General features: G+C 35.4%; 1 protein-coding gene across 1 annotated transcript in view; it reads left to right on the forward strand.

Annotated features, from left to right (window-relative positions):
- Positions 1-19160, forward strand: part of LRP1B (LDL receptor related protein 1B) — a 1792671-nt gene that overhangs the window by 1097670 nt on the left and 675841 nt on the right. The window contains exons 19-20 of the mRNA XM_036023545.1: positions 16194-16274; positions 17410-17574. Coding sequence (XP_035879438.1) covers positions 16194-16274; positions 17410-17574 — 246 coding nt within the window. The remainder of the gene's footprint in view (positions 1-16193; positions 16275-17409; positions 17575-19160) is intronic.

Here is a 19160-nt window from a genome sequence, read left to right on the forward strand (position 1 = left end):
GTGAAAAAAATCTAGATTCATTGTTTAATATTAACCTTAGGTTTAAATTGAATACACAATTTATTTTAGTATTATTTTGATTGCCAAGGATACTTACTACTTTTAGATATGAATCTAGTCTTTGAAAATTTTCTGCTGCCCTAAAATGTGTAAACACAGGGAATGTAGCTTTTATTGCTCCTATATTTTTATTTTCACTCACTTGTTTCTTCCCATTAATATTTGCGAATATGAGACTTTCAACTTGTTAAGAAAGTTTACCACCAACATAACAATTTAAAAATTTTTTATCCCATATTTCTTATCAGCTATGACATTAATTTTTACTCTCTCACAGTCAAATTTCTTAGAGAAGTTGTATAAAATTTATGTATCTATCTTCTACTCAGTCTACACAGGTGTGTCCAAACTTTTTGCCTCTCTGGCCACACTGGAAGAAGAAGAGTTGTCTTGGGCCTCTGTTATTTTGTGATTATGTGGCATTGTGACACAAAACCACAGAAAAATCTCACAATATTTTAAGTAAATTTACAATTTTGTTCTGGGCTGCATTCATTGCCATTCTGGGCCACATGTGGCCCATGGCCACCAGGTTGGACACCCCTGGTAGAGAATGGAAACTTATTTTCTCCCCCAAACCATTCCACCAAAACTGTCTTTTCTAAGCTCATAAGGGCTATTTTTAAAAGAGAAAATCTGGGTAGTACACTTCACTGTGTACCTAGTGTTATCTGAGCAGTCTTCACTACTGTTGAGTGTCTCCTTGAAGCACTTCCTCCTATTGTGTTCAGTGACAAGCTGTTTCTTGGTTCCCCTTCTACATTTTTCAGGCTCTTCTGTCTCTGTCTAATCCTTGAATATATATTTCTTATTTTATGATTTTCTTTGTAAGAGGGAGTACATTACTTTCTGCAAGGTTCTTTCTATTTATTCATTTGAAGAGGAAAAAAGGTACATATACATATTTTCAATTGTATAAGTTCAATAAACAATGTACAGGCTAACTTAGGTTTTATAAATGTCCTTTTGGCATTCTGATATTTCACTACAGTGTTTCAATATGTGAATTTATTTTTGCTTACCTTGAGAGAAATTATGCTTCCTAAATCTAAAGGTATATCTCTGATAAATTCTGGAAAACTCTATAAAAGCATTTGGAATATTGTCTATCTTCATTATTTTCTTTCCATGTTTTTGGAACTGTCAGATTTATGTTTGATCTTTTTGGTTTATTTTCCATGAATCTTAATCTTAAGATAATCTTAAATATTTGATTTGAAATGACAAAGAGTCATTCAGATTTGTCTTCTAATTTAGTAATTATCTTGAGTAATAATTTATAATTTAACTTGTCCATGCAGTTTGAAATGCCAAGATACAGAGTTTCATTTCTAAATGTTCTGCTTGGTTCTTTTTCAAGCCTATCTCTATTTTATTGGGCTGTCTTTTACATGGACTTTATTTTTATATCTGTCTTTTAAATACATATGACACCTACTTCACAGTGTCCATCTTACTTCAAAGAATAGCTTCTACCATTTATTTTTACAATATCTGAAGATCTTATAAAGGTAATACTGGCATTTGTTAGATCTGCTGAATGTTACCAGATTTTTGTCTTTTACTTTTTTTTTAAATTGACTCTATCTTCTATGTTTCTATTTTGGTCCTGTGGAAATCGTATGAGTCTTATTTTGAAGTCACATCTTCCCTGACCACTGTCCCAATCCTCTAAAATATTACATATCCTGAAATAATTTTCACTTTGGCATTTTTACTTAAGGAAGGTTTTCCAACTATGGAAAGTAGAGTTTGTGATGCATTCTCACAATTACATGTGCTCCTCAGCTCATAGTGGGGTTACACCTTGATAAATCCATCATAAATTGATAGTATCATAAGCCAAAAGTGCATACCACTTCATACCACTATGATACCACTCATCTACTTAACATCATAGCTTACCTTAAACATACTTAGAATGTTTACATTAGCCTACAGGTTGGCAAAATCTCCTAACACAATGGATATGCTGTGGAGCATTAGCTACTTGCCCTCAGGACTACATGGCTGACTGGGAGCTGCATCATGAGAGTATCATACAGCACATTGGTAGCCCAGGAAAGGATCAAAATTCAGATTATGGTTTCTGACTCCATATCACTTTTACATCATCATTAAGTTGAAAAGTTATAAGTTGGAAATGATGTTTTTAGATTTTCAGGATGGTGGGATGAGCTATATATATTTTTTCCACTTACAGTCCAGGCAGAGACCCTTCTTTGTACTGGAAGGAGGAGGAGAATATTGTCTATTCCACTTTTGCACTGAAGGTTTTATTTAGCTTCTAAAGGTCCTGGATTTTTTCTGGGATACACACTTTCTCTGAAACTAAAGATGTGTGACCTGCCCATCAATGACATTAAAACACAAACATCTGGATTATAGATTCAGCTTTCTTCTATAGCCCTTGAAGACAAAACTGTACCCTCCCCCACCCCCACACATCCACATACACATCTACATCCACACAGCATTTATAGTTCACCAAGTGCTCTAGCTTCCAGAACCCTCTTCATTTCGGGACTCTGAAAATGTATAGTTTTCTTACACATTGACCTATGTATTAAAATGTTTAGTTGTTACTTTGCTTAGCATTTCTCATTTGTCTGCCATATTGCCTGAGCTACTCAACATTTTTTTTCTAACTCTTCTATTAGTCTCATTCTACATACCTTCTGGATCCTTTTATTTCCAGGACTTTGTTTTATATAATATATAATAGTTAATATTTCCAAAACCTTTACAACTTCTACTTTACATATTACTGCAACAATTCTGAAATTCTTGCAGTTTCTCAAACATTTTATGTATTCTGACCTGTGGGCCTTCAGGAAGGCATCTTTCAGGAATATTTTGAAAATATTTCATCCTCTCCTGTATTTTCTGATTTAACTTGAATATACCATTTATATCAACTTGCATATAACTTCCTTTACAGCAAAATATCTAAACTTAGACACTTCTTGTTTTTTAATAATACCTTCTACTGCCTATATCATAATATTTATAGAGATTTATTGAAGTCACGTGTTTAATTTTGTTAAAAATTTTTTCTACAAGATGTAAACACTCTGAGAAAGATGTTGAATGTTGTATTCCCAGAGTCTAATATTATGCTGTTCATTTATTTATTCTTTTTGTTTGTTTGTTTTATAATTTTATTTTAATTGTTGTTCATGTAGTTTTCTGTCTTTTACTCCCATCCCATCCCACCCCCCAGTCCTCCCCACCTCCCTCCCATTTCCATCCCCACCAGTTTTTGCCCATGTGTACTTTATACTTGTCCCTGTAAACCCTTCTCCTTTTCCACTGAAATTCCCTCCCCTCACCCCACTGGTCACTGTCAGCCTGTTCTCGATTTCAGTGTCTTTGGTTATATTTTCCTTGTTTGTTTGCTTTGTTGTTTAGGTTTCTGTTAAAATTGAGATCATATGGTATTTGTCTTTCACTGCTTGGCTTATTTCACTTAGCATAATGCTTTCCAGTTGCATCCATGCTGTTGCAAAGGGTAGGAGCTCCTTCTTTCTTTCTGCTGCATAGGATTCCATTATAATGTACCATAGTTTTTTTTGATCCATTCATTTACTGATGGGCACTTGGGTTGCTTCCAACACTTGGCTATTGTAAATTGTGCTGCTATGAACATTGGGGTGCATAGGTTCTTTTGTATTGGTGTTTTAGTGTTCTTAGGATATAGTCCCAGCAGTGGAATCACAGGGTCAAAAGGCAGATCCATTTTTAGTTTTCTGAGGAAGTTCCATACTGCTTTCCATAGTGGTTGTACCAGTCTGCAGTCCCACCAACAGTGCATCAGGGTCCCCTTTTCTCCACAACCTCTCCAACACTTGTTGTTTGTTACTTTGTTTATGATGGCCATTCTGACTGGTGTGAAATGGTATCTCATTGTGGTTTTAATTTGTATCTCTCTGATAGCTAGCAATATTGAGCATCTTTTCATGTGTCTCTGGATCCTCTGTACATCCTCTTTGGAGAAGTGTCTGCTCAAGTCCTTGCCCATTCTTTAATTGGGTTGCTTGTCTTCTTAGAGTGGAGTTGTGTAAGTTCTTTATATATTTTGGAGATTAAACCCTTGTCTGAGGTATCATTAGCAAATATGTTTTCCCATAGAGTTGGTTCTCTTTTTATTTTAATACCATTTCCTTTAACTGTGCAGAAGCTTTTTATTTTGATGAGATCCTATTTGTTTATTCTTTCCTTTATGTCCCTTGCTCTAGACGACATATCAGTAAAAGAGTTTCTGTGTGAAATATCTGAGATTTTCCTGCCTATGTTCTTCTCTAGGACTTTAACAGTGTCATGGCTTATATTTAAATCTTTTATCCACCTTGAATTTATTTTTGTGTATGGTGTAAGTTGGTGCTCGAATTTCAGAGTTTCATCTTTTGCATATAGCTGTCCAGTTCTCCCAACACCATTTGTTGAAGAGGCTATTTTTACTCCATTTTATGTTGCTGCCCCCTTTATCAAATATTAATTGACCATAGAGACTTGGGTTTACTTCTGGGCTCTCTGTTCTGTTCCATTGGTCCATGTGCCTGTTTGTATGCAAGGACCAGGCTGTTTTGATTACGGTTGACTTGTAATGTATTTAGTGTCAGGTGTCAGGTATTGTGTTTAGTGTCAGGTATTGTGATCCCCCTACTTTACTCTTCTTTCTCAAAATTGCAGCAGCTATTCGGGGTCTTTTATGGTTCCATATAAATTTTTGAAGTGTTTGTTCTACGTCGTGAAATATGTTATTGGTCCTTTAATAGGTATTGCACTGAACCTATACATTGCTTTGGGTAGTATGGACATTCTGATGATGTTAATTCTTTCAATCTAAGAACACAGTATATGTTTTCATTTGTTTCTTTCTTCCTTGATTTCTTTCCTCAGTATTGTGTAGTTTTCTGCATACAGGTCTTTTACATCTTTGGTTAGGTTTATTCCTAGGTATTTTATTTTTCTTTTTACTATATTGAATGGGATTTTTATCTTGATTTCTGCCTCTGCTCTTTCATTGTTCGTGTACAAAAATGCCTTTGATTTCTGTTTATTGACTTTGTATCCCACTGTTTTGCCACACTCATTTATTAGGTCAAGCAGATTTTTGGCCAAGCCTATAGGATTTTCTATGCACACTATCATATCATCTGCAAACAGTGACAATTTTGTTTCCTCCTTTCCAATTTAGATGCCTTTAATTTCTGTTTCTTGTCTGTTCACCGTGGCTAAAACTTCCAATACTATGTTGAATAGAAGTGGTTAAACTGGGCAACCTTGTCTTGTTCCTGATCTTAGTGGAAAAGATTTTAATTTTTGCCCATTGAGTATAATGTTGGCTGTAGGTGTCTCTTATATGGCCTTTATCAGGTTCAGGAATTCTCCCTCTATTGCCACTTTGCTGAGTGTTTTAATCATAAATGGGTGCTGTACCTTATCAAATGCTTTTTCTGCATCTATTGACATGTTCATGTGCTTTTTGTCTTGCTTCTGTTTGTGTGATGTATTGCATTTACTGATTTGCCAATATTGTACCATCCTTCCATCCCTGGGGTGAATCCCACTTGGTCATTGTGTATGATCTTTTTAATGTATTGTTGGATGCTGTTTGCCAAGACTTTGGTGAGGATTTTAGCATCTATGTTAATCAGTGATATTGGCATAAAGTTTTCTTTCTTTGTTGTGTCTTTATCTCATTTTGGAATTAGGATGATGCTAGCTTCATAAAAAGAGTTTGGGAGTCTTCCATCATTTTAGAATTTTTGGAATAGTCTGTGAAGAATAGGGGTTAGCTCTTCCCTAAATGCTTTATAGAATTCTCCTGTGAAACCATCTGGTCCAGGGCTTTTGTGTGTTGGGAGTTTTTTGATTACTGCTTCAATTTCTTTTGCTGTTATTGGTTTGTTCAGGCTTTCTGCTTCTTTTTCATTGAGTTTTGTAAGATTATATTTTTCTAGAAATTTGTCCATTTCACCTAGATTTTCAAATTTCTTGGCATACAGTTCTTTGTAGTAATTTCTTACACTGCTTTGTATTTCTGTGGTATTTGTTGTAATCTCTCCTCTTTCATCTCTGATTGTGTTTATTTGGTTTTTCTCTCTTTTTCTCTTGATGAGTCTGCTTGAAAGCTTGTTGATTTTGTTTATCTTTTCAAAGAAGCAGCTCCTGGATTCATTAATCCTTAGAATTGTGCTTTTAGTCTCTATGTCATTTAATTCTCCTCTGATCTTGGTTATTTCTTATCTTCTACTTTCTCTAGGCTATCTTTGTTGTTGTTTCTAGAGTTATTCTAGGGGTAGGGGTAGGTTGTTTGTTTGAAATGTTTCTAATTTTTTTAGGTGGGCCTGTATTGCTATGAACTTCCCTCTCAGGACTACCTTGGCTGTGTCCCATAAATTTTGGTTTGTTATGAGTTCATTTTCATTTGTTTCCAGAAACTTTTTGATCTCTTCCCTGATTTCATTCTTGAGCAATTCATTGTTTAATAGCATATCATTCAATCTCCGTGATTTTGAGTGTTTTGGGTTTTTCCCCTTGGGGTTGGTTTCTAGTTTCAGTCCCTTGTGGTCAGAGGAAATGCTTGGTATGATTTCCATTTTCTTGAATTTGTTGAGGCTGGTTTTGTGTCCTATCATGTGGTCTATCTTTGAAAATGTTCCATGTGCATTTGAAAAGAATGTGTATTTAGCTACTTTGGGATGAAGGGCTCTCTCTCTCTCTATATATATATATATATCAGTTAAGTCATTTTATCTAGGGCATTGTTCAATGCCACAATATCTTTGTTGATATTTTGTGTGGAAGATCTCCCCATTTTTGACAGTGTGGTGTTAAAATCCCCCACTACAATTGTGTTGCTGTCAATATTTTTCTTGAAGTCCTCTAAGATTTTCTTTATGCATTTGGGTGCTCCTATGGTGGGTGCATATATATTTACAATGTTCACGTCTTCTTGGTGGATTCTTCCCTTGAGTATTATGCAGTGACCTTCTGGGTCTCTCTTTATGGCCCTTCTTTGGAAGTCTATTTTGTCTGATATGAGTATTGCTACCTTGGCTTTTTTTCCTGTTCTTTTGCTTGGAAAATTTGTATCCAGCCCTTCACTTTCAGTCTGTGTAGGTCTTTTGTCCTGAGGTGGGTCTCTTGTAGGCAGCATATATGTGGGTCATGCTTTCTTATCCATTCAGCTATTCTATGTTTTTTGACTGGAGCATTTAATCTGTTAACATTTAAGTTTATTATTGGTAGGTAGTTAGTCATCACCATTTTCATACCTGTGTTTCTCTCTGTTTCTCTCTTTTCCTTCCTTTCCTTAGATCAGTCCCTTTAGCATCTCTTGAAGAGCTGGTTTGGTGGAGGTGTATTCTTTTAGAATCATTTTGTGTGGGGAAGCTTCTTATTTGGCCTTCTATCTTGACTGAGAGCCTTTCTGGGTAAAGTAGCCTTGGTTGCAGACCTCTGGTTCTCATTACTTGGAATAGTTCTTGCCATTCTCTTCTGGCTTGGAGCATTTCCATTGGAAAGTCAGCTGCTAACCTTGTCAGGGCTCCCTAGTATGTTACTTCCTGTTTCCCCCTTGCTGCCTTTAAGGGTCTCTTTTCATCTTGAATTTTGGCATTTTAATTATGATGTGTCTTGAAGTGGGCCTCTTTGGGTTCCTCTTGATTGGGACTCTCTGTGTTTCCTGGATTTGTATGACTTTTTCTCTCATCAAATTAGGGACGTTTTCCCTCATTACTTTTTCAAATAGGTTTTCTATCCCTTGCTTTTCTTCTTCTCCTTCTGGTATCCCTATTTTATGGATATTACTATGTTTTGTACTGTCTTTCATTTCTCTTAATCCCTCTTCATTCCTCTGAGTTTCTTTTCCTTTTCTTGCTCTTTCTGGGTGTTTTTTTCTACTTTGTCATCCAACTCGCTGATCCGATCTTCTGCTTCATAGATCCTGTTTTTGATTCCTTCTACTGTGTTCTTTAATTCAGAAATTGTGTTCTTTATTTCCTCTTGGCTCTTGTTGATAGTTTCTATTTCTTTTTTCATGTTGACATAGTTTGCAGTGAGTTCATTGTAGCTTCCCTGTAGTCTCTGGTAATTCATTGTGAGCTCATTGAATTTCCTGATAACCATTCCTTTGTACTCACTATCCGATAGTTGAGTTGCCTCTATTTCATTTAGCATTCTTTCTGAGGCCTCCTTCTTTCCTTTCATTTGGGTATTGTTTCTTTGTCTTCCCATTGTTCATGAGACTCTCCTTGTTAGCCTCAGCTTCTTAAATTAATCTGTTCTGACACCCTGGGTTTATGGTATGAACTTCTGTAGTAGAATACCTGTGAGATTCAGTGGTGTGGTCTCCTTGATCTCCTGAGCTCACTAGTCTTAGCTGTTGTTTAAGTTGGCTCTGTGTCTTTCTTTGTGTTTTGATTGTTTTTAGGTCTTTCTTTGGTGGGTCCTTCCCACTAGCTGATTAACGGAGGGTCGCTGTGTCTACCACCTCTTGTATTTTGTTGTGCTATTGAGGGCAGGTTATGTTGAAGCTGGTTCTTCTGTGTGTATAAGGTTTTTGAGGATTCTCTCTTGCTCTTGTTCAGTTGTTTGTACTGGGTAGTGTCTCCACTATTTAGTTGTATTTCCAGATAGGTCCTGGATTGAGGTTTGGGTGGTTTCCACTCCCTCCTTCAGCTTCTTCTCTTGTTACCTCTTGATGATTCCTTTGTTGTTGGGTTTCCTCTTCCAGTTAGTGCCCTGGTGTTCACCACTTCCACCTACTCTTTTTTTGTGATCAGTTTGAGGGGGAAGGCGAAATGGTTTAAGATAGCAAGAAAGTATTCTATGATATTTACAGTATCAGCCAGTAGAGAAGAGATAGGAGATCCTTTGACTATGTATAGTGTTAACTATGATCTTCCACCCCACTGGCCACTTTTTAGAGAGAATGGAAAGAAGAGTATACTCTTGTTGGGGAGTGAAGGATTGTGAAGTGCATCTAGAAAGCAGTGAGATTGTGGGAGGTCCAAATCTGGGGTAGGGGGAGAGTAAATGATAGTAAATAGGTATAGTGTGTGAGAGAATAGAGTTAACCACTACAGTAATAAAATTCAGGAAACTGAAATGGACTAAGATTTGGGAGGGATGTTGTTAAGTATTTACAACTGTATGGAATGGCTATTATTTACAATAATAGAGCAACAATCATATGACAGAATCTATGTGATCTAGATAACAAGAATAGGGAGTATAGGACCTTGATTAGTGTGCTAATGGGACACAAATGAAGTGAGGGACAGTAAATTAGCAATACATTATGAAAGAGATATCAGGGGAAACCTGTTAAACAATACAATATAACCAGCCTAGCAAAGCAGACTATACAGAAAGAAGAGGAATACAAAAATACTATTTAAAAAGATGTAAGAATAATGAAAAATAGTAATACAAATATGCACTAACTTGCAGTTTCTTTGTAATAGCAAAGTGAAATTTGTCTCACTGTCTCAGCTGTTGGGATGCCACCTCTTTGGGTCCAACTCTGGTCTTTTCACAGTTCCACGGTTTTGTTTTGTTTTGTTTTGTTTTTGTTTTGTTTTGTTTTTTGTCTCACTTGTGGTTATTAAAAAAAAAAACAACAGAAGGAAGGAAGAGGAGATAAAATTGGAAAAAAAGGAAGAAGGAATTAAATAACAGAAGAAAAGAGAGGAAAAAGGAATTGAAAGGAAAAAAAATAATAAAAATTTGCCCCTGCTGGTGTAGCTAAATGGATTGAGCATGGGCTGCGAACCAAAGCATTGCAGGTTCTATTCCCAGTCAGGGCACATGCCTGGGTTGCAGGCCACAGCTCCCAGCAACTGCACATTGATGTTTCTCTCTCAATCTCTTTCTCTCTCCCTTCCCTCTCTAAAAAAATAAATAAATAAATTTTCAAAAAATAAAATAAAATAAAAATTAAAAAATAAAAAATTACTTAAAGAAAGGGAAAAAAAGAGAACCTCTTGTTGTTTTCCAACTGGCCAAACCAATTTTTCTGGTTTTGTTGGCAGCAGCAGGCTGAAGAGCAATTGGTATGGCTTTCTTCCCTTCCTGATCTGCACTCACACTCTCCCCAGAGCTAGCCTGGGACCTCTCCCCAGCACCTTGGGTGTGGGATCCAAGTCTTCCTCAGAGTGTGCTTTTCCCAAGGTTACCGGTGTGGGTTGGGATGTGGGTGCATGCGTGCTTGGCCAGGCTACCTTGGTCCCATGGGTTGGGCATGCACCCTTCCCAGTGCTATGGGGATATATAAGGCTTTCTGCTCAACCTTGGGATTGCTGCCCAACTGGGTGGGGAGGTAGCCCTAGCAGCCACTGCAGGAAAATTCCCCAAACAATGTCTCTCTTTTCACTTTTTCTTTCTGAGAAATTCCTCCTACTCAAGCCTGTAGCTTGGTACAGTGGCCTGACCTCTCACACAGCCCAATTCTCCAGCCAGACTGGGGACTATTGGGGTGAGGGCCCATCACTGTATGACTCTCAACAATCCCCAACCAGCATTCACAGACTCTGTGGGTGCACACAGCCCCTGTGTGTTTGCCACTTAGTCATTATCCCCCTCTCTGTGACTTCAAGCAACCAGGTCTCTCTCAGTGCTGCTTAAACCTTGTTTGGCAGGAGAGGGAGCAGTTGATCCAGTTCTCTACCAAGGGCCCTGTGGTGGTGGGAGTCAGGCCTGGGGCTGCATCTGCCCTGGTCCACGAGCTGGTCCCTGGGACCTTATTGTCCTGAAGCATTCTCCTTACCATCTGGTTTTTCAGTGTCTGCTACCACTTTTGGTCTCCTACTTTCATACATGTTGGGGTACTGTTGGTTGTTTGTTCTGTTCCTCCATAGATAAGCAAGGTTTCTCTCCTGTGTGTAGGAAAAAGGGGAATCTGCTCCCTCCTACCTTGCCGCCATCTTCCTCCTCCTATTTATTCTGAGTGATATTATTTCTAAGACTTAGAACTCTGTCTTGTGTAAAGTTCTCAAAATATTTTGAGTGAACAGAAGGTTGAAGTGGTGTTTTACTCTATTTTACAAAGTGGGAATCTGAAGTTAGAGATGTTAAGCAACTGCACAAGGTTACACATTAATTAATAGTAAAGGCAGGATTTGAACTCAGGTTTGCTTATTTACAAAACCTATTCCCATTACATGTGATATATAAAATAAGGTTTTATGTAATGAAAATGAAATATCAGAAAAATGAAGACAATTTATAGTACACTGTTCCCTTATGGTTTTCTCCAAAGTGTATTTACTCTACTGGATTTTTTGAAGATTGTCCTGTGTAAGTAGCAATTATTAGCAGCCATAACTAGTATCAGTATCAAGAAATTCTACACATATTTTCTCAAAGGATATATTCTTATAATTTGTGTAATTTTAAAATGTGTTATTTCCCATAACTATATTTAATTATATATACTAAATAGATAAAAAATAAGAACTAGAGTTTAATGGAAAGCATAGAAAGAAGAATTAAATTTTTCATCTTTCCCAAAATTTGTCTATGCTATCTTTTTTTTAAGGTATTGGTATGATCAACGCAGTATAAAGAAAAAAAAATAATATATTTTGGAATCAGTCTGCATAGTATTCAGACTTTACTCTGACAGTTGGTGGTAATGCAATGTGTTCTCAGACAATTAATGTTGTCTCCTTCTGTAAATTGGGGTTAGCAATAACAATTTCAGGGCTGTTGGGAAGAATATAGGTAGTGTACATATGTAACTAGTCTAGCACCTCATATTGAATAAGTAATAATACATAATATATATGGTCTCTGTCAGGTTTAGATAACACTCTTCTAACACTGAATCCCTATAATGTTCTTATCTTGCCATATATTTTAACTTGAATTTTCTATATATTTTTTGCATACTTAATCACAAAGGTTAAATTCATCAGTATATAGGATGTGAACTAATACTCTCAAACAAATCCATGATAACTGTATTTTGAGACTTCAGTAATAAGCTACTTAGAAATATCCATTTTGTAGTCAAGGAGAAGGAATAATTAAGAAAATTCCCTGGGTTTAAAATACCTGTGACAGGAAACAAACATAAATTGGATCTGAAAACAGCCTCACTGGGAAACATTCCTCTAAGCTCTGTATACTAGATAAATATAAGTACTAAACCAACCATGACTGCTCTTGAGAGAGGGAGGGAATTGTTGTAATTTACATAATAACATACATATAACCTGGCAATAAATTTTAAGTGAAAGACATAACAGACAAATTGAGCATACTACCTGCAACAATAGAAGAGTTTTTAACAGTCCATTAATCCATATTAAATATTCTATGAGGTCGAAGTAACTACAGAAATAAAATATAGTTTTCTTGGTGTAATTGTAATATGATAAAATGTAAGCCACTTTGGTTCATAATTTTTCTTTTTCAGAGTTAATCAGGTAATCTTTTCAAGGGTCCTGCAATTTGTGTCCCAGGGAAGACCCAAAGCTAAAGAATATTTATGTGAAGTCAAGAAAGAAAAGATTTTAACATTTAAGTCTTTGTCAACTACTGTATAAGAATTCATAACAGGATTTTAGTAGAACAAGTATCCAGAAACAAACTGAAATATTTAGATATGATATTTAACTTTTAAATTAAAGCTAATATAGAAGAACAGTGAAAATGTTATATTTATTTTAAAAACATTGGTTTTGTTTTATTTTTAGGGGAAAAGTATATTGTCATCAAATATAGTTCCTCTATCACCACCATGCACTAGTGATAGGATATAAACAAATTTTGGAAATAGTATCTTCCAATATTAGTGAAAAATGAGAGACCCGATATTATATTAAATTTGTGATGGACCTCTTTATAAAGTGTATGGCCCATTTTCTACACTATTAAGCAGAGAAAAGCCAAAGATAATTTTTAGCATTTGTTTATTTACAAGTTGTTTTATTTTTTCTTAAATTCAGTTATTGTGTTTTATCGAAATGCTGTGATGATTCCAGCAGTTATTCACATGGTGGAGTTTTTTGTTTGTTTGTTTTTTCTGCATTAAGTGCTTTAAGGGTGTTGTGCATTTCTCGATGATGTTTCTTCTGACTTCTTTATCTTTAGAACTTAAAAGAACCGAGAGATCGTGTTATAAACCAAGAACCTGTGACCAGAGAGGCTGTGTGATTTACCCAAGATCACATTACAGTGATAACAGAATAGGAATGGAATATTTGTAACTTTATTCTTTTATATGTTTCCCTTCAATTAATGCTTTTTTTTTTTTTACTTTTTAAAATCTTCACCTGAGTACATACTCATTGACTTTAGAGAGAGGGGAGGGGAGGAAGAGAGAGAGTGAGCGAGAAATATGAAACATCAGTGTGAGAGGGAAACATCTTTCACATCCCAACAGGAGACCAAACCAGCAACCTAAGCATGTACCCTGATGGGGAATTGAACCTATAACCTTAGACGAGGCTCCAGCCAACTGAGCCATACCAGCCATGGCTAATGCCATTGTTCTTTTTAGTGACTTGACCTATATTCCTTTTAGGTCCCTTTAAAAATATATATATATAATTTATATAATTGTAATTATACTTATATATAATTTTTATATATAATTTATGTATATTAATTTATACATAAATTATATTATATTTATATATAATATAAATATATTATATTTATATATAAATTGTATATCATTTATATAAATATAAATATATAAATATATATTTATATATATAATATATAATTTGCCTTTTGGTCCTATAAACTAATTCAGACAACAAGGTTACCAAGAGAAATTATGTAACTAAATGTTATATAAAAAAATAAGGCCAAAAGTAAATGCAATTATTTAAGAACACATACACATTATTGCACTGGCTGGTGTGGCTCAGTGGAGTGAATGCTGGCCTGCAAACCAAGGGTCACTGGTTCGATTCCCAGTCAGGGCTCATGTTTGGGTTGTAGACCAGGTTCTCAGTAGGGGACACATTAGAGGAAACTACACATTAATGTTTCTCTCCCTCTCTTTCTCCCTCCCTCCTCCTCTCCCTAAAAAAATTAAATTAAAAAAAGAACACATACACATTATAGGCATATATGTACAAGGTCTGCCCAGAAAAAGTCCAATATAATGAAAAAGGTTTGAACCACATTGATGTAACCTGGCAGCCAAGGAGACTGGACTAGAATGCACATGTGTGAATAATGACAACTTCACTGTACTAGTCAGTGGGGGTGGTAGATGCCATTGAGTGAACATGTGAACTGTGTGGCCTTCACATTCAAAATGACTGAGTTAGTAGGTCAATGAATCTGCATCAAATATTGCATGAAGCTTGAACATTTCTCTGCAGAAACTTTTCTGATGATTCAGAAGGCCACACCTATAAGTAACTGGTGATTTGTCAGCTTCATCACAATGATGCACCCCTTCGTGTATTACATTTCACGCAGAGTTTATTGGTGAAACATCAAATCACTCAGGTGACTCAGTCCACCTACAATGCAGATTTGGCACCCTGCAACTTTTGGCTTTTCCCAAAAATAAAATCACCTTTGAAAGGGAAGAGGTTTCAGACCATCAGTGAGATTCAGGACAGTATGACAGGGCAGCTGATGGTGAATGGGAGAACTGTGTGAGCTCCCTAGGTGCCTATTTTGAAGGGGACTGAGGTATCATTTTCCTGTGTATAAAGTTTCTTGTATCTTGTATTTTCTTTAATAAATGTCTCTATTTTTCATATTTCATGGCTGGATACCTTCTGGACAGACCTCATATTTTGTGGTTACTCTGGGTAGACATTGCATGACTCATTTTCTTAGAGGTTGAAGATGCATTAGATGGTATTATTTATGTTTTAGATTTTTTTTACCTTTTGTAAACTAATTTTTTTTAGATTTTTTGGCTGTTTAATTTAGTCTTACAAGAGACAGAAAAAAGTATTAAAGGTTACATGGAAAACTTTCTAACTGGTGAAGTTTATACCAAATTTCCAAATAATTAGGGTGATTCTTTTTCTTGTAAAACTTGTGATGTTGGTTAATATGCTCCTATATACAGAAGGACGATTTTAAAACGTGAATTAACCTGTTATAGACACAAAAAAGATATAATGTTCCTTTTTTAAAAATTAGATCTCATTATACCTTAGAGTCTGCATTTAGTTGTTTACTCATTTGAACAGTAACTTGCATTGATACTTTGTTTAAAGTCCCAGATTCATGTCTACTGTGTAGCTTTTAAACATTGAAATCACTTACCTAAGAAAGGAAACATTTTCACAACATTCATGTTGATTCCTAAAACATAAGTTTTCATTACTTTGTCATGTAACAAAACAAAACTCTTTTAGATGTATCGATTAAATCTTTGGGCATTTTCATTTTTTCTTTCTACTACTATTTTGTATGTTAGAATATTTTTGGGTTGCTTCATGGATAGTCTTTGATATAACCTTATATCTACTTATCAGTAATTTCCTCCTTTTTATTTATGTCTTTGAATCATACTTAGGCTCTAATTACATTTTTTTCAGTGTTCAATCAGTTAAATTTATTTTAAAACTTATATTCAAGGCATGCCTTTGATAATCATGAAATTTAACCTTTGCAATTATATAGTACCGACTAAACTATTTTTATTGAGTCATTTTTGTTTTGTTTTTACATTCAAGTTGTGATGTTTACATCTCTCAGAGGCAAAGTTAGATGTAACTTTCCTACTTTGTCTCTCTCTCTTCAGAAAAGGCCTTTTTCTTTTAAAATGTAAGTACATGACTGTAGCACCAGAGGAGAGCTGTTTTTCTTTGAAAGGCAATTGAGTCCCTTGATACAGGGAGTTGACATCTATTCGTTTTACTTGAAGTATAATTAATCCAAACAGTCATCCATCCATCAAGTGATTCTCCTTGGCTTCTCGTCTCTGGAAAGTACTCATTTAAAAGATATTAAAAGTATATGTATTCTTTGTCCTCAAGAAGTTACTGTCACTATATATGTTTATCCAATGTTTCCTCCATGCCTTTTGTGGAAGACAGAGGAAGAGCTCTGATCAAGTTAGCAAATGAGATACAAATTAAGTCAAGCATAGTCATTAATATATTTTCTATTGAATGTTTTTATATCATTCACAGAATTCCCAACTTGTGAGCCACTAACTCAATTTATATGCAAAAGTGGAAGGTGCATTAGCAGCAAATGGCACTGTGACTCTGGCAAGTACCAAATATTCACTGTACTGCACTGCTTTGGTTGGGGGCCTGGCTGTTTGTGCTGATTCCCATTCTTCAGAGGTGGTTTATAAGAGAAACTTGAAGAGCCAAGCAAATGGCTAGAACAAGTGGTGAGGGGACAGCTGACACATCAATAGGGATTAGCATTAAGGATAAGGGAGCTCAGTATTTGTCCCATGGGTATATGATAAGGATTTGCTTTCAGATACTGTGCTGGACACAGTCTAATCTACAGACAATGAGGTAAAGGGGGACAGTTGAGGAAATGACTTGGACCATTCATGTTCCTCAAAATATTTATGAAAAATGCTCTATAACCCATGATGGAGTAGTTTATAAATTACTGTATAATTATCCAGATGGTCTCAATTCTGTCACCTTGCTTTTTATGTTCAAATGTATTTTTTCTTGTATTCAATGTTATTTTCATGCCAACTTATGCCAAATACAGATAAATGAATTAGATATAAATTGATGCTTTCTCAGCCATTGATTTCAGTGTAATCTACTTCTACTTTATATTCCTCTCCCTTCCCTTCTGCAATCATTGTTTATAAAGAACATAAATCATTGCTAATGATAGTATGCAACAACTTTCCAGTATGAATACATATTTAGGAGCCAGTGGAGGAAGGGGACACAGTGGCCCTTATGGTAGAGAATGGGGGATGAGGGACTAAACTGAAGATATAATGATAAATTCTGCCACATAGATATTGTAGTTCAAAATAATAGTTTTCCAAAATAATTATGTTATGAGCTATATCATATCATAAAATTCTTATGGTCCCAATCATCCTCCCACTTTATAATTATTTCATGCTACATAGATTCATTCAGTTAGTGGTTAGTCAGTTCTGAGTGAAATAGAAATTAAGCTTCAATATTCAAGGTTTTTTTCCCTTTAGTTTCATAGCTGATGTCAAATCAGAAATGAAACAGTATAAAGAACAAAATAATTCTCCCATCGTTCATAGGAAATGTTGCTCACCGATTTGGCATTCCTTTTTCAATAACAAAAGAAAATTCTGTATGTAGAAGAAAAACCCTGATTTTTATAAGGAAACACTTCTCCCTGGGTCGGTTTCCCTACATTTATGTTGAAGCTTCTTTCCAGATGACGACTGTGGGGACGGTAGTGATGAAGTTGGCTGTGCTCACTCCTGCCTTGATAATCAGTTCAGATGCTCCAGTGGCAGATGTATCCCAGGCCATTGGGCCTGTGATGGTGACAATGACTGTGGGGACTTCAGTGATGAGGCCCAAATCAATTGTGCCAAAGGTTAGTAACTTTGTGTAACTATGAAACCACATTTCAAATTGTTACAGAGTATTTGGAGTATTTCAGAATGACTATTACATAAAAATACATTGCTCATCAGAAAAAAGATATATATGTGAAACTGTATAAAATAATTTGTTGATCTCTTTACCTTCACTCTTCCTTTTTCTGGTTTCTCACTTTAATATCTCCTTACACTTTGATACCTTCTTCTGCGATCTTTGCTCCTTACTTTCATTAAATGCTTTACCTTTATTAGATGCTGTACTTACTACATTTTAGCCTCCTTCCAACTTAAAAATGACCAAAGTTCAAATCTATCACAAAGAGAAAGGGAAAAAATAATACAGGCATAACTTTCCTTTTATTTTCACACCCAGTGTGTTTCCATAAGTTTAGAGTTAATACCCTATTAAATTGTGATATATTCTGAGTGACGGACTTTCTGGAAAGCAAGCTGAGAGGAAAACTTCCATGACCATGGTTCTCAGAATATCCAGGGGCAGCTGGACCCTGTCTTTGGTAAGAGTTACTTTGTAAAATATGCTGAGTAATAAGGAAAAATTAATAAATTATAAATCATGTTGGAAATATAACAGAAAATTATTAGACTGTTAAACACTTACCCAATCAATAACATCGTTTTAAGTAGGGCATTATTCATTCTTTCATTTCTTCCACAAATATTTATTGAGGACTTTTTGTGTGCCAGGTACTATACTTGAACAGAAACAATGGACAAAAGGATGAAAAAACACACTTCCTGTTTGGCTTTTAAAATCTAGCATGCACACAGACAACTAATCAAGTGATTTATCTAAGTGGTAGTGCTTGGGGAGGCATATATTGCGCAGTCTCAAAAAAGGAATAATTTTCAAAGTGTTTTCCATGAGATATATTTTTCTTTTGTAAATGTGTGACAACTTATAAAAGAGAATGTTTCAGAAGTGTTTTCTCTGACATGATTCCATTTGTCTTCTCTCCTCTTCATGTCATTCTTCTATTCTTTTCTCTCTCAATTTAGTTGGTTCACTAGAGTATATGAGCTAGAACTTTTTTGTTTATCATTAATCTTGTATGGAAGAAGAAAAAGAATACAAAAATATATTTCTTTTTTCTTTGCATATTTGCAACATTCATCTAGGGTATGGTTGACATTTCATTGCTAAGTTACATTTCCAGTATAAACTGTATTTCCCCTACCTCACAGATGTCTTTTAAGTCTCCACAGGTATGCACCTGTGGCCTGCTGGCACTTCCCCATAATATGCTGTGAAAGATAAATTGTCCCAAAGTTAATTTACTTTCACCTCAGAATTAAAATCCCATCCATCTTTTCAATGTCTATTTATCTCTAAGTTAAAATGCTTAACACATCTTAAGAAGTTGTGGAAAGATTGTATTAGTCTTATGAGCATCCAAAGCAGGTGACACACCCCTTGTAATCTCTTTAGAGAACTTTTGGGGGTTGAATTATTATAGAATCTGTGACTATTTAATGTTAATGGGCTTCATCTTTAGAGCATTTCAATTTCACTAATATGTCATTATAAATGATATACTGTCAATGTGAACACTATGCATTT

Source organism: Phyllostomus discolor, chromosome 4 (assembly GCF_004126475.2).
Source record: "Phyllostomus discolor isolate MPI-MPIP mPhyDis1 chromosome 4, mPhyDis1.pri.v3, whole genome shotgun sequence".
Lineage (NCBI taxonomy): Eukaryota > Metazoa > Chordata > Mammalia > Chiroptera > Phyllostomidae > Phyllostomus > Phyllostomus discolor.